Source organism: Spermophilus citellus (assembly GCF_964194105.1).
Source record: "Spermophilus citellus genome assembly, chromosome: 10".
NCBI classification, from domain to species: Eukaryota; Metazoa; Chordata; class Mammalia; order Rodentia; family Sciuridae; genus Spermophilus; species Spermophilus citellus.
Window position 1 is genome coordinate 77,057,972 of NC_138197.1, and position 15,118 is coordinate 77,073,089.

The 15,118-nt window shown below is 47.4% G+C and overlaps 1 protein-coding gene across 2 annotated transcripts; it reads left to right on the plus strand.

Annotated features, from left to right (window-relative positions):
• The first annotated feature begins 150 nt into the window (after nucleotides 1–150).
• Nucleotides 151–13,443, plus strand: ESYT1 (extended synaptotagmin 1). Of its 2 annotated transcripts, XM_081309149.1 has the most exons (31): nucleotides 151–714; nucleotides 2,598–2,639; nucleotides 2,826–2,960; nucleotides 3,063–3,136; nucleotides 3,248–3,320; nucleotides 3,461–3,550; nucleotides 3,700–3,755; nucleotides 4,159–4,282; nucleotides 4,378–4,554; nucleotides 4,678–4,760; nucleotides 5,162–5,210; nucleotides 5,343–5,429; nucleotides 5,525–5,617; nucleotides 5,846–5,917; nucleotides 6,053–6,139; nucleotides 7,626–7,775; nucleotides 8,287–8,433; nucleotides 8,549–8,725; nucleotides 8,982–9,064; nucleotides 9,189–9,237; nucleotides 9,344–9,433; nucleotides 9,562–9,657; nucleotides 9,919–9,990; nucleotides 10,082–10,168; nucleotides 11,080–11,220; nucleotides 11,365–11,519; nucleotides 11,625–11,723; nucleotides 11,806–11,937; nucleotides 12,014–12,119; nucleotides 12,327–12,376; nucleotides 12,569–13,443. In XM_081309149.1, the coding sequence occupies exons 1-31, from the start codon at nucleotides 319–321 to the stop codon at nucleotides 12,606–12,608; spliced, it is 3,312 nt and encodes a 1,103-aa protein (XP_081165275.1). In that variant the 5' UTR covers nucleotides 151–318; the 3' UTR covers nucleotides 12,609–13,443. The 2 variants fall into 2 exon arrangements, with proteins under 2 accessions (XP_081165275.1, XP_081165276.1); XM_081309150.1 differs by lacking the exons at nucleotides 3,063–3,136; nucleotides 3,248–3,320 and having other exon boundaries at nucleotides 153–714.
• The last annotated feature ends 1,675 nt before the right edge of the window (nucleotides 13,444–15,118 follow it).

The window sequence follows — 15,118 nt, forward strand, 5'->3', positions numbered from 1 at the left end:
ATAGAATGCCGTCCTTTAGCCCCTTACCTCCTTTTCCCGCCATCCCAGACCGCTTATCTTGACACTCTTGTCCAATCAGGGAGGTCCTGCCTCTCCGAAGCTCGCTCCCTTTCCTGCAGAAGACGGGCGGAGTTTCAACCTTTTGACTCCACCTCGGTATATGCAGCGCGAACCAACCCAAACTGTCAGGGATAGGGGCGTGGCCTGGGTCCCCTCCCCCAACCTGGGGATCTCTGCTTGCAAGCGGGGAGCTGGTCTCAAAACTAGGAAATCTTTAGCCTGTGACTGGGTCGGGAGGGTCCTCCCAGAGTTGGCACCATGGAGCGGTCTCCTGGAGAGGGCCCTAGTCCCAGCCCCAACCTGGTGGACCAGCCCGCTACTCTCTCAGAGCCCCCTGACCAGCCCCCTGCTGCTCACACTAAGCCGGACCCAGGTTCTGGGGTCCCACCTGCTGGCCCAGGCGCGGCGGGTGAGGTGCTGGCGGTGCTGACTTCCTTTGGGCGACGATTGTTGGTGCTGGTACCCGTGTATCTGGCTGGGGCAGTGGGGCTCAGCGTGGGTTTCGTACTCTTCGGCCTTGCCCTCTACCTGGGTTGGCGCCGGGTCCGCGACGAGAAAGAGAGGAGCCTTCGGGCAGCAAGGCAGCTACTGGACGACGAGGAGCGGCTCACAGCAAAAACCCTTTATATGAGTCATCGAGAGCTACCTGCTTGGGTGAGCTACCCACTTCAGTCCTTGTGCAGCACAGCCCCATCTGTTCTTGAGCTCTTCCCCTACTCCTAGAGTCAGCTCCCCAACTTGGGACAGTGAGCCCCAGATTTATACCTCTTGCCCCGCTAGCCGCTTGCCTGTTGGGACTCGCTACAGTTGGAAGGACTACCCAACTCTCCCGCACACCCGAATCGGGTCCTTTCACAGAATCAGGACTTCTTCCTCTACTCTTGGGCAATAGCCAGACAATATCTGGTCCCAAGCCAGGCCATCTTGAACGCTACTCCTGGTTGTTGGTACCCCTGACGCCCTTGCTACTCTGCCCCTGGGTATTTCGGTCCCCGTTACTGCTCAGAGGTTCCCTCCCCTTTCCTTGTCTCCTCAAGACTTTTTATTTGGTTTTCCCCTTTTCTTGATCTTATCCCCAGCCCTCAGAGCATTGCTTAAATGATCCCCAAAACCTGGACTGACTGCGGTTGCCTTTCAGCCTCAAGCAGCCCGGCTGCAGTGTAGCCGAGACGGCTGCTGGGTCAAGGAAGCGGGTGCTGGGAAGAGGACAGTGTGCTGCTGCAATTCCCGCTGCCCCCACTGCACTGGCTCCTGTCTGGCCCCACCCTTTTCCGGATTCTCGTTGCGCTTGTTCTCTTGTTCGGTTGACCCAAACCCTTATTTCTGCTCTCCTCTCCAGTGCTGAGGCAGATGCCCTCTCTCTGGCCTTGCAGAGGCAAGGCGGTTTACGGACCCCTCCTAGCCTCCCTTCCTGTTCCTCCCAGCAGAGGTACAGTCTAGTGGGAGATGGCAGAAGAGAGGAATCAAGTTGAAACTACGCACATATAGGCACATTTCCAGGCTGAACTGGAGAAGAGAGAGGAGGAGAAATGGTCCTAGGGACTTGTAGCCTAGGCAGCAACTGTCTGTTCCAGCTACTCCTCATCCCATACATCCATACAGAGCACAGGTGCCCTTTCCCATGAAAGGAGTCACCCAGGAAGACAGAAAAACAAAGAGGATATGCTTGAGGAAAGGGCTGAAGAAAACATATATATGAGTATGGTGGGATTTGCTAGGCCACAGCATCCCTTTTCCAAGACAATGAAGGAAAGCTGAGTGAGGTGGCTCACACCTGTAATCCCAGCTACTGAGGAGCCTGAGGTCTGAGGCAGGAGGATTGAAGGTTCCACACCAGCTTCAGCAATTTAAGTGCTGACTCAAAAAAAGAAGGAGAAAAAAAAAAAAAAAGCCAAAACAGTGTGTGTGTTGGGGGAGAGGTTGCACAGGGAGGGAAGGCAGATACCATTGTCTCCTATCCCGCAGACAAAGAAGAACTGCAAACAAATGCTTTAGAGAGGTAAGAGTGACAGACAGACAGACACACACACACACACACACACACACACACACACACACAGCCTGAACAGATCTTCTAACCCCTCTCTCATTAAGGATTTGCTTTCTTTTTCACCTGCTTGGGATGGAGGTCCCAGTCTAGTCCAAAGGGAGAAGGGAAGGCTGGACAAAGGAATCAGGATTTTGTGAATCCCAGGATTCCCTCAGCTCTGATTTGACAGGACCTCTCCCTCCAGAAGCAATGTGCCCTTCTCCACTCCTCCTCCTCTGACCCAACAGCTGTCATTTCACATCATTGAGCTATCCACAAAGCATCTTTACATGGCCCATGCCCTTCTGGCTCCCCTTATTTGAGAGCTTCAGATCCCCCAAATTCTGAGAAATGAAACCTTAGGACACCCCCACCCCTGCCAGTTCTGGGTGTGAGGCGTCCCAGTTGTATGGACATGTTCCCTCTCCTTTGTGGGCATTCCACAAACTTCTTAGGAAGCATAGATGGAAGGTGTGTTTGACACTGTCATTGCCTTCCCTACCTGCAGGTCAGCTTCCCAGATGTGGAAAAGGCTGAATGGCTAAACAAGGTGAGGACTATCCTGATATTTATTTCCAATGAAGGGACAATGGGTATTTGTTCCTTTGGCCAGGCCTTGCCACACTTTAATTCTAGCCTGAGTCTAGTCCCCAGTACTTCCCATGGGTAGGATTCTGGAGGAACTTGTCTTTAGAGGGTAAATGGGCCTCCTCTGACCATCTCCCTTTCCTCCCAGATCGTTGCACAGGTTTGGCCCTTCCTGGGCCAGTATATGGAAAAACTTCTGGCTGAAACTGTGGCCCCAGCTGTTCGGGGATCTAACCCTCATCTGCAAACGTTTACATTTACACGAGTGGAACTGGGTGAAAAGGTATATGTGGGAGGAGATGGGACAGGGAGGATGAAGGGGAGCAGGCTGGAGAAGGCTGAGGTGAGGTGCTTCTGCCTCTCTTGAGATTTCCTCTCTCTCTAGCCATTGCGCATCATAGGAGTCAAAGTTCACCCTAGTCAGAGAAAAGACCAGATCTTGCTGGACTTGAACATTAGGTAATGCCATTCATCACTCTTCCTGCAGTGGGTCCTGGTCACTCCTGGCTGCTTCACACACCCCCTACCCCACTTCAGCCTAGTGTTAACCTTTTTTTCACCAACCCTCAGCTATGTAGGTGATGTGCAGATTGATGTGGAAGTAAAAAAATATTTCTGCAAAGCAGGAGTAAAAGGCATGCAGGTAGGACAGATGTCAGGGGCCCTCATACTAGAATTGGGAGGGAAATTAATGGGATATGAGGAAGTGGGAGGTTGGAAAAACCAAGATTGGGGAAGTCTGCATGCCTTTTCTGAGGGAAAGCTTTCGTCTTCTTGCCTTAGCTACATGGCATCTTGCGGGTGATTCTTGAGCCACTCGTGGGGGACCTTCCTATTGTGGGAGCTGTGTCAATGTTCTTTATTCGACGCCCGGTAAGGGAAAACATTGAGGGGGATGGTGGAGAAGCAGGATTTGGAGGGTGAGAAGGCAATTGACAAAAAGCAGAGAGGCCTAGTGATTATTGGTTGGGTGTGACTGTGACCCATAGGTGCTAGCCTGACCCTCTGCCCTTTCCTTCCAGACCCTGGACATCAACTGGACAGGGATGACTAACCTGCTGGATATCCCAGGACTTAGGTATTATGGGTTTACTGAGCACCTGCTAAGTATCCTAGCCCTGGGTTGAGGGTTTAAGGACTATAAAACAGTAAAAGATATAGCTTGTCCCCTGTAGTTGAGGAGATAAGAAAAATATTCCTGAAAAGTTTAATACTGTGGTTTTTCTTCTATGGGAAGAGCATGCATTTGGGTAGGGAATAAAGAGGGTTGAAGACTGCTCAAGCAGGGCAAAAAAGAGAAAAGCTGGGATGGTGATGAAGAAGATATAGAGCAGTAGGTGAGAAATTTGGATATAAGAGTAGCAAAAGGATTTTCAAGAAAAGACTTCTTATAACTTTAGGTCTCTCTTTGCAGTAACAAATTTGGATTTGAGGGAAAAATGGAAGGTGGGGCTATATTTCTTTTCCACTCCCCTATTTAGCTCACTCTCTGACACCATGATCATGGATTCCATTGCTGCCTTCCTTGTATTGCCCAACCGACTATTGGTACCCCTTGTACCTGACCTTCAAGATGTGGCCCAGTTGCGTTCCCCTCTGCCCAGGGTATGGCCTCTCCCCATTCAGATAGATCCTTCTTTAAAAAAAAAAAAAACTGTGCTGGGTTCTTAAGTTTCTCACCAACTGATTCCTAACCCCAGGGCATTATTCGTATTCATCTGCTGGCTGCTCAAGGGCTGAGTTCCAAGGACAAATATGTGAAGGGCCTAATTGAAGGCAAGTCAGATCCCTATGCACTTGTGCGTGTGGGCACCCAGACATTCTGCAGTCGTGTCATCGATGAGGAACTCAACCCTAAGTGGGGAGAGACATATGAGGTAGGAAGCCAAGGGCGAGGAGGCCTGTGCAAAATGGGAAGGCCCTGAAAGGTTGTGGAAGATGCTGATTTGATTATCATCACAGCTGCAGCCCATGAGACCTTTATCCATCTGTGCTTCTAGGTGATAGTACATGAGGTCCCAGGGCAGGAAATTGAGGTGGAGGTGTTTGACAAGGATCCAGATAAAGATGACTTTCTGGGCAGGTAAGTCTCTGCTTATGTTAAGATTCTGAGGGCTGGGGATGTGGCTCAAGCGGTAGCATGTTCGCCTGGCATGCGTGCGGCCCGGGTTCGATCCTCAGCACCACATTCATACCACCCTCCACAAACAAAGATGTTGTGTCCGCCAATAACTAAAAAATAAATATTTTTTTAAAAAAAGATTCTGAGATCCCAGAGGTAATTATAGTCATTTTCTGGGACTGGGATTCACATTTCCTTTTCCTTCCCCACCCATGGATACACACATACAAATATCTCAGAGAAGGGTGTTGGTGATCTGCCAGTTATTTCTGGGTGGGTGAGTGAAGGGTCATTGACATGCTACAAATTATAACACTCCCCTTTTCTCCCTCTCCATACCTTCTCTTCTCCCTGCCTCTCAGAATGAAGCTGGATGTAGGGAAGGTATTACAGGCTGGAGTACTGGATGATGTAAGTTGAGGAAAGAGAAAAATGGGAGAGATCTTACCCTTTGGCAGACACTAGCTGCTTCAATGGTAGAGAAGTGGTTGGGTAGGTATCTGACCTCCACTACACCTCACTTTCTTCTACTTCTCCCTTCAGTGGTTCCCTCTACAAGGTGGGCAAGGCCAAGTTCACCTGAGGCTAGAATGGCTGTCACTTTTGCCAGATGCAGAAAAACTGGAGCAGGTGAGCCATTCGGGAAAAAGGAAGCCAGCAGGGAAGAGATATTGAAAGTAGGGATTAAGAAAAACAGGGTCTGACTTTTACTTCCTGTTTCCTAGGTTCTACAGTGGAATCGGGGAGTCTCGTCTCGACCAGATCCCCCATCAGCTGCCATCCTAGTTGTCTACCTGGATCGGGCCCAAGATCTTCCTGTGAGTTTGCTTCTAGTGTGGATGAACGGGGAGCCTTGGCTGCAGCATTCCCATACTCTCTTTTGCTGAGGACTCAAATGTCCCTGACTTCCTTGCTGTAGAAGCAGGGACCTGTAATGCAGGGGTTCCACAAAGGTCCACCTCAGGGAAGAGTTCTGGTATGATCCTACCTTCCTTCACCAAAATCCAAACTCCCAAGATGCTGACCTTTGAATTCTACCCCCACAGCTGAAGAAGATGAACAAAGAACCCAACCCCATGGTACAACTGTCAATTCAGGATGTGACTCAGGAGAGCAAGGTAAAAGGACATGTGGGGGTGTGACATGGGAGGGGGCCTGTTCTTGAGATGAAAGCTTCCCTTCAGAAAGCTTGCAAGTACTTTCTGGAGAAATGGGAATGGGGCTGTCATTCATACCACCCTCCCCATCTCCAGACTGTCTATAGCACCAACAGCCCAGTATGGGAGGAAGCTTTCCGGTTCTTCCTGCAAGACCCTCGAAGCCAGGAGCTCGATGTTCAGGTGAGATAATCACTATTCACCTTATTCTTTTTTCCCAAATCTATGCTATTGCTTCTCTCCTTTGATCCCTATTTACTTTCTTTCTTTTTTTGTGTGTGTGTGGTGTTGTGCTTAGTATGGAACCCAAGGACCATTTGTTTGCTAGGCAAGTACTCTACTACTGAGCTACACCCCCCAGTCCCAGAATCAGTTTTTATAATTGACAATTGTATACTTAAGATGAGTGATTTTTGCCAGATGTGATGGCAGAATGTCATATATTCCCAGCTGCTGGGAGGCTAAGGCAGGGGGATCACAGATTTAAATCTGGCTTGGGAAATTTAGTGAGACCCCATTTTTTTTTTAAGTATGGTAGCTTGAACCCAGAGGTGCTCTACCACTGAGCTATATCCCAATCCTTTTTATTTATTTTTTGAGACAGACAGGGTCTTACTAAGTTGCCAAGCCTGGCCTCAAATTTGCAATCCTCGGGCTGGGGCTGTAACTCAGTGGTAGATTGCTTGCTTTGCATGTGTGAGGCACTGGGTTCGAACTTCAGCACCACATACAAATAAATGAATGAATGAATAAATGAATGAATGAATGAATGAATGAATTCCATCTACAAATTAAAAAAAAAAAAAAAAAACATGCAATCCTCCTGACTCAGCTTCCCAAATGCTGGGATTACAGATGTGTGCCACTGGGTGACATTGTCTCGAAATAAATAATATAGAGGGCTGCAGATGTAGTTCAGTGATAGAGTCAGTGGTAGATAGAGCACCCAACCCATAGATTCAATCCCCAGTATTGCCAAGAACAAGAAGAAGCATTATATGAATGGTATGATGTAGCTCAGTCATAAAGTGCTCCCTAGCATGCACAAGGCCCTGGGTTCTATCTCCACTATTAGAGAAAAAAGAAGAAAGAAAAACAGAAAAGCATGAAACAGTGTCTGCCTTTATAGCACTTACTGGCCAGGGTTTTAGTTTGGGTTTTGGTTTTATACTGGGAATTAAACCCAGGGGGTCTTAACCACTGAGCCAAATCCCAGCCCCTTTTGTATTTTATTTAGAGACAGGGTCTCACTGACTTGCTTAGGGCCTTTTTTTTTTTTAATAGAAATATGGCTTTTATTCCCCACATGCTTAGGGCCTTGTTAAGTTGCTGAGACTGTCATTGAACTCTCAATCCTCCTGCACTGCTGGGATTACGGGTGTGTGCTACCATACCCTGTGGAAGTAGACTTTTAATTGAGCCCTGAAGTATATGTAGGATTTAAATAGGCAGGGTGGAGGAAAATGAGAATTTTCCAAGTAATGGGAACAGAATGAGCAAAGGTAAGAGGGACCCTGGCATGGCTAGAGGGCTGTAAAGAGATAGCTCTGAAGGGAACAAAAGTTTGTGATGGTAGAAAGAGGAATGAAACTGGGGCTGTGTTATGATTTCCCATGTGCCTCCCTTTACTCTAATTCCTTCACTACATTTCTTCCTCCTGTACCTGTAGGTGAAGGATGACTCCAGGGCCCTGACTTTAGGGTCACTAACTCTGCCTCTGGCTCGTCTGCTCACTGCCCCTGAACTTACCCTGGACCAGTGGTTCCAGCTCAGCAGCTCTGGCCTAAACTCCAGGCTCTACATGAAACTAGTCATGCGGGTATGGAAATGGAAGAAGTGCTGAGGGGTGGGGAAAGGATTGTGGATTCCTCAGTAGTCAGAGTAAGGAAGGGGAGCCTGCTAAGACTGAGTGAGCTGGTATATGTAGAAGCAGCTAACAGGCAATTTTTGTTGGGGTAGCACACACTTGTAACCCCAGAAACTCAAGGGACTGAGGCAGAAGGATCTCAAGTTCAAGGCCAGCCTCAGCAATTTAGCAAGACCTTGTCTCAAATGAAAAGTAAAGGATTGGGAATGTGATTCAGTGGGTGAAGCTCTCCTGGATTCAATCCCCAATACAAAAAAAAAAAAAAAAAAGTTTGTTGATTAATGTGACAGGGGGAGGTCTGGTGGGGATAGGTGTGAAAACAACCTTATAGAGATATGCCCAACCAAGTCAGGGACCTGGTTCCCCTGTCAGAGCCAGGGCTCTGTCTACCAATCTCCGCTTACCTTTGCCTGCTGATGGCTAACTGCACCTCCTTGATTTGGCAACCATACTACCCTCCCAGATCTTGTACTTGAATTCATCAGAAATCTGCTTTCCCACTGGGTCTGGTTCTTGGGACCTAGACAATGAGAGCCCCCAGACAGGCAGCAGTGTGGACGCTCCGCCTCGGCCCAGTCACACAACTCCTGACAACCACTTTGGGACTGAAGTAAGTTAATATCTGGAAAGCACTAGGGTCTATTTGTATACCCTAAGTAAGCAATGTTCTGAGAAATTGTGTTTCCTTTAACTGCCACTTGTTGCCCCATCTGTCCCTTTTGCAGAATGTGCTTCGGCTCCATGTATTAGAGGCCCAGGACCTGATTGCCAAAGACCGTTTCTTGGGGGGATTGGTGAAGGGCAAGTCAGACCCCTATGTCAAGCTAAAGCTGGCAGGAAGAAGTTTCCGGAGCCGTGTTGTTCGGGAAGATCTCAACCCTCGCTGGAATGAGGTTTTTGAGGTCAGAATTGACTGAGCCTCAGCCTGCCCCATTCTCCCTGCCCCCCCAGTTCTGAGAGTAGTTCATAAACTTCTGGGGTTGCTAGCTGGGTATGGTGGCACACACCTGTAATCCCAACAGCTAAGGAGGCTGAGGCAGAAAGATCTGAAGTTTGAGGCCAGCCTCCAATTTATCAAGATCCTGTCTCAAAAAAAGTTGGGAAGTAGCTTAGTAGTAAAATGTCCCTGAGTTCATTCACCCTATTTCCCCCTACTAGGTGATTATCACATCAATTCCAGGCCAAGAGTTAGAGGTTGAAGTCTTTGACAAGGACTTGGACAAGGATGACTTTCTGGGCAGGTGAGAGGGTGGGAGTTCAAGTGGGCGGACAGGCTGGATCCCTGTAAATCATGGAGTCTAACCTCAGGGAAAGGGAGTGTTGGTTTGATCATCTGCCTCTTGTCTTCATCCTTCTTTTCCACAGGTGTAAAGTGAGTCTCACCGCAGTGCTAAATAGTGGCTTCCTTGACGAGGTAGGCATGGGATTAGAACCAACAATCCTTTCTGATCTTGACCCAAGCCTTCTTCTCTTTGTTTTTATCCCCACATCCTCAAGTTTTTCACTGCCTCCTTCCACAGTGGCTGACCCTGGAGGATGTCCCATCTGGCCGTCTGCACTTGCGCCTGGAGCGTCTGACTCCCCGGCCCACTGCTGCTGAGTTAGAGGAGGTAAGGAGGAGACTGGAGGAAGAAAGGAACCCAGGAGGAGGCAGGGTGAGCTCTTCTCAGCTTCCAAGGCTTGTGTCCGACACTAGGTTATCAGTTCCCACCTCTGTCCCCTGTGTGTCCTCCTCCAGGTGCTACAGGTGAACAGTCTGATCCAGACACAGAAGAGCGCAGAGCTGGCGGCAGCCCTGCTGTCTGTCTATGTGGAGCGGGCAGAGGACTTGCCGGTGAGAGCTGTTCCCCACACCCCTCAGCTCCCTGGCCCTTCTACCTCCTTCAGGTGTGAATGTTCCTCGTGAATTTGGAATAGTAAATGGCTCCTTTCTTTTTGAGGATGGTGCTAGGGTGGGATGATTATCCAAGGTTGTGACAGTAATGGCTGTCAAGTGAAAATGGAGACATGGCCACTGGCTGTGGCTATAATTTGTGAGGTAAGGAGCTGCTTAACCAGGTCCAAATTTAAGACTAACACAATATTTTCTTTCCAGCTCCGAAAAGGCACCAAACCTCCTAGTACTTATGCTATTCTTACCGTGGGAGAGACTGCCCATAAAACCAAGGTATTGGGAACTGTTGCAGGGTTAAGAGATAGAGGGAAAAAAAGAGAGGAGGAAGTATCAACCACTGATCTTAACACTTCCTCCCCACCAGACTGTTTCCCAAACCTCAGCCCCTGTGTGGGACGAGAATGCCTCCTTTCTCATCAGGAAGCCACACACTGAGAGCCTGGAGTTGCAGGTACTATAAATTTACTCTACAAATACTTATCAGGTTCTCTAATTAACCTAACTTAATGCTAGCAGAGGTAGAGAAGAGGTATAAATGAGCTCTCAACTCCTCATCTTTCATAGCAGGGAATCACTACATAAAGTTGATAAATCATGAAAAAGATACAGTCATATTAGAATTTAAAAAAAAAAATTTTGTAGTTGTAGATGGACAGAATGCCTTTATTTTATTTGTTTATTTTATGTGGTGCTGAGGATTGAACCCAGTGCCTCATGCATGCTAGGCAAGCGCTCTACCACTGAGCCACAGCCCCAGCCCAAGATTTTTTTTTAAATATATATATATTTTTTTAAGTTGCTGATAGACATTTATTTATTTATTTATTTATTTATTTATTTATGGTGCTGAGACTCGAACCAGTGCCTCACGCATGCCAGGCAAGTGCACTACCGCTGAGCCCCAGCCCGGCATATTAGAATTATACTAAAATAAATAAATAAATAAATTATATTTATTTATTTGCTTGGGATTGAACCCGGGACCTTGTACATTCTAAGCATGTGTAACTGAGCTACAGTCTAGCCCAACAGGAAGGTTTTTAAAGTTGTACATATGGAATATGGAAATGAGAGCAGGGTGAACAGGGAACATTTCATTTTTGCCACTCTTCACTCTTCAGGTAAAAATTTTACTATTGGTAAAATATGTGAAGACTTAGGAAATAAAGATAGTATACTCCACTTTGGATAAGAGAGGAATGAAAGAGGGACCAGCAATTGTTATCATGGCTTCCTTGCCCTTCACAAAGCTTCTCTCTTACCAAAACTACCAAAGTGTCCAAGTGTTTAGACTTTGAACATCAGATAAAATAATGTATTGATGATGCATTTGCCTCTGAACACAGCCCTGTTGCTCCACAGGTTCGAGGCGAGGGGACTGGTGCCTTGGGCTCCTTATTCCTGCCCCTCTCTGACCTCCTCAAGGCAGATGGGCTCTGCTTGGACCGTTGGTTTGCACTTACCAATGGTCAGGGGCAGGTGCTACTGAGAGCACAGCTAGGGGTAAGTGCCAAGAGATGGTGGGTGGGCCTAGAGGGAGAGGAGAGGGCCTTTCTGGCTGAGGACACCAAGAGGGTGGGAACAGAGGGCAGTGTCCTTACGAGAACTGGGAGAACTATGCCCAGCTTACAGCTTTCTTACTCCCAGATCCTGGCGTCCCAGCACTCGGGAGTGGAAGCTCATAGCCACAGCTCCAGCCAAAGCTCCTCCTCGCTGAGTGAAGCAGCAGAGCTTGGTGGGGGACCCCCTCACATCACCTCCTCAGCTCCAGAGCTCCGGCAGCGCCTAACACGTGGTGACAGGTGAAGGGCTGAAACAGAAGACTGGAGACCAGTAGGAGTATAGAGGGTGAGTTTAAGCCTCCCCAGGCGCTACCTTCTCCCAGACCTATTTCCATTTCTTCACAGTCCCCTCGAGGCTCCTGCTGGGCCTCTGGGCCAGGTGAAGTTGACAGTATGGTACTACAGTGAAGAACAGAAGCTGGTCAGCATTATTCACAGCTGCCGGTGAGACCCCTGCATCGTGTCCCCCAGCTTCCCTGCATGCCTTCCCTTCGATCACTTCATCACCTACAGCCTCCTGTTGCAGGGCCCTTCGACAAAATGGACGGGATTCCCCTGACCCCTATGTGTCACTGTTGCTACTGCCAGACAAGAATCGAGGTACCAAGAGAAAGACCTCACAGAAGAAGAAGACCCTCAATCCTGAATTCAACGAACGGTCAGTGAGTGGGCATTCAGATGGACAGGTGAAAGGCTTGGGAGGCACCCTGGCCCTAACACCCACCCCTCCCCAGGTTTGAGTGGGAACTGCCCCTAGATGAGGCCCTCAGGCGAAAGCTGGATGTCTCGGTGAAGTCTAACTCCTCCTTCATGTCAAGAGAGCGTGAGCTTCTGGGGAAGGTAAGAGGGCAGAGATGGCCAGGGAAAGGAGTGCTGCTGGGACCAAGGCTGTTAGGCACTAATAATGGGGGAGTATCCCAGGTGAAACTTTGGAGGTGACTCCATCACCTCTGCAGTTATTTGGGACCAGTAGTGTGTAATGATGATGGGACACAGTCTTTGAACACATCAAAATAACATCTTATCCCCTACCATCCTCCAACCTAGGTGCAGCTGGACCTGGCTGAGATAGACCTTTCCCAGGGTGCAGCCCAGTGGTAAGTGTCTGCATGGGTGGGACTGGGGCTGAATATTTAGGTAGAAGAAATCCCAATCTCAGGAAAGAGAAAAAGGAAATAATCTGAACTGAGAACCAATGATTCTGACATTAGGAACCCTAGGATTATGTCTCATTTTTAAAAGGACATAAGGATCATCATTCTGTTTGAGCCCTTTCCTTATCTCTCCAGGTATGATCTGATGGATGACAAAGACAAGGGCAGCTCCTAGGAGCTGGTGGTGACCAGCCCAACTTGGCTGCCTTCTTGCCTTGCCTCTTATAGCATCCCCGCCTCCAATATGATGAGCCTAAAGCCAGGGCCCCAGGGCTGAGCCTGTACTCTTCAGCCCTTTTGCCTTTCAGGCCCATACTAGGGCCTTTGCCTGACCAAAGAGAAGGACCATATGTTACTCTTTACTGCATGGCCTTTATCCCTTGGGTTCCTGGGGCAGGGACCTGAACTGACTATTTCCTGCTCTGTCTGCATATTGTTCTCCCTTCCTCCCAACTCCTCAGGGCCTTCTGTACCTGTGCCTGGCCACTGGCAGCACTAGCAGTGGCATTAGCTTATGCCAAATACAGCTTTTGGAAAGATCTTTCTTATTTAGCTGGTTGGTCACCTTCTTTGCTATCATGATCAGTCAGACAGGATAGACATGTGTGGGAAGGTAGACAGGCTAAACTCTCAAGCTGTGAGCCTCTTGGACTACTGCATGTAGCAGATGTCCAGCAACCTGGGCTCTGTGTCCAGTTCTGTCCTCTCCTTCATCAAGCCTGCCCTACAAATACACCTGCTATAATTCCTAGCACCTGCCTCCAGATTCATTGTCAATCCAGAACATGTGGATTCTACTCAAGCCACTAAGTAGCAAGATACCAGTCTTGGAGCCCCAAGCTGGTAATATGCAGATGGTCTTAAAGGATTCGGGACAGCAGGGCCAATTTTTTGTTCAAGTGCCTAGGTTATAAACTCATTGACTAGAACTGAACCTGATACTCTTAGTTCTGCACCAACTCTGTCAATCTACTGTCTTATATTAAACATAATACTCAAACCAGCTGTGGCTGTTTTCCTTAAGAATTGGGAATCCATCCTGGGCATGGTGGCACATGTCTATAATCATTCCAGCAACTTGGGAGGCTAAGACAGGAGGAATGAAAGTTCAAGGCCAGCCTCAGCAACATAGCAAGACTTCAGCAACTTAGTGAGATCCTGTCTCAAAATATAAAAGGGGCTGGGTATGTAACTGTATGGTAAAATGCCCCTGGGTTAGATCCCTAAACCAAAAAAAAAAAAAAAAAAAAGAAAGAAAACAACAAAAATTGGGACTCTAGCCTAACTATCAGAAGTTTATTATAACTGTCAAAAGCCTTCATTCAAGGGCTGTGGTGGGGCTCAGTAGTAGACCTCTTGCCTAGAATGTGTAAGGCACTGGGTTCAATTCTCAGAACTGCATATAAATGAATAAAATAAAGGTCCACTGACAGCTTAAAAAATATTTTTAAAAAAGCCTTCATTCAGTCACAAGTCATGTCAATTATGAAAACCTACTGAGGGGGGCTGGAGTTGTGACCCATGGAGAGGTGAAAGGCTTGCCTAGCATGGGTTCGATCCCCAGTACCATATTAAAAAAAAAAAAAAAAACCTAAATAAACATCATAAAGGAATATAACCATCTACAGTTAAAAAACAAAACAAAAACCTATTGAAGGGGGCTGGGGCTGGGGCTCCGTAGTAGCGCACTTGCCTGGCATATATGAGGCACTGGGTTTGATTCTCAGCACTCACTACATATAAATAAAAAAAAAATAAGGGTCCATTGACAACTAAAAAAATGTTTGTTTTTTTTTTTTAAAAAAACCCAAACCTATTAATATCACAGTCACCACCAGGCACAGTGGCTCACACCTATAATCCCAGCGGCTTGGGAGGCTGAGGCAGGAGGATTACAAGTGCAAAGCCAGTCTCAGCAATTTAGTGAGGCCCTAAGCAACTCAGGGAGACCCTGTCTCAAAATAAAAAATAAAAAGGGGGGCTGGGGATGTGGCTCAAGCAGTAGCGCGCTCGCCTGGCATGTGTGTGGCCTGGGTTCGATCCTCAGCACCACGTACAAAGATGTTGTGTCCGCCGAGAACTAAAAAAAATATTTAAAAATTTAAAAAATAAATAAATACATAAAATAAAAAAGGGCTGGAGATGTGGCTCAGTAGTTAACCGTCCCTGAGTTCTATCCCTGATGATTAAAAAAAAAAAAAAGAGTTCATAGTCACCAAGAATATTGATTTCATTGAGGATGGTCAAGGGCCTTGTGTGAAGCAGGTGCTGAGTTTCAGGTAAGACTTATTTCCAGTCAGTGATGAAGTTTTGTTGATCCAGCCTGTCTGCTGATCACTGTCCTCTCATGGCTGGCTGGGGAAAGGATTCCTAAACCTGGTAAACCTGGAAGCTCAGTGTCACAGCATAAGCTTGTAGTCTCAGTACCATCAGGGCCTGCTCAGTCACATCCAAAAGGGTTTCAGGTTCATCTGACCAGCAACTTAGATTTCATACCCATTTTATTTTTTTATTTTTTTTTATTCTTAAAATTTTTTTTTAGTTGTAGATGGACCCGATACCTTTATTTAATTAATTTATTTTTATGCAACCAATAAAAAAATAATAAAATTTTAAAAAAATTATTTTTTTAAAGAGAGAGTGAGAGAGGAGAGAGAGAGAGAGAGAGAGAGAGAGAAGAGAATT

What these genes read in the sequence shown, in the direction of transcription:
- ESYT1 (XM_081309149.1), top strand. Translation starts at nt 319, where the DNA reads ATGGAGCGGTCTCCTGGAGAGGGCCCTAGTCCCAGCCCCAACCTGGTG. An exon ending in TGCGTTCCCCTCTGCCCAGG is followed by an intron (nt 4,283 to 4,377) that starts GTATGGCCTCTC and finishes TCCTAACCCCAG; the next exon opens with GGCATTATTCGTATTCATCT. An exon ending in AGGCTGGAGTACTGGATGAT is followed by an intron (nt 5,211 to 5,342) that starts GTAAGTTGAGGA and finishes TTCTCCCTTCAG; the next exon opens with TGGTTCCCTCTACAAGGTGG.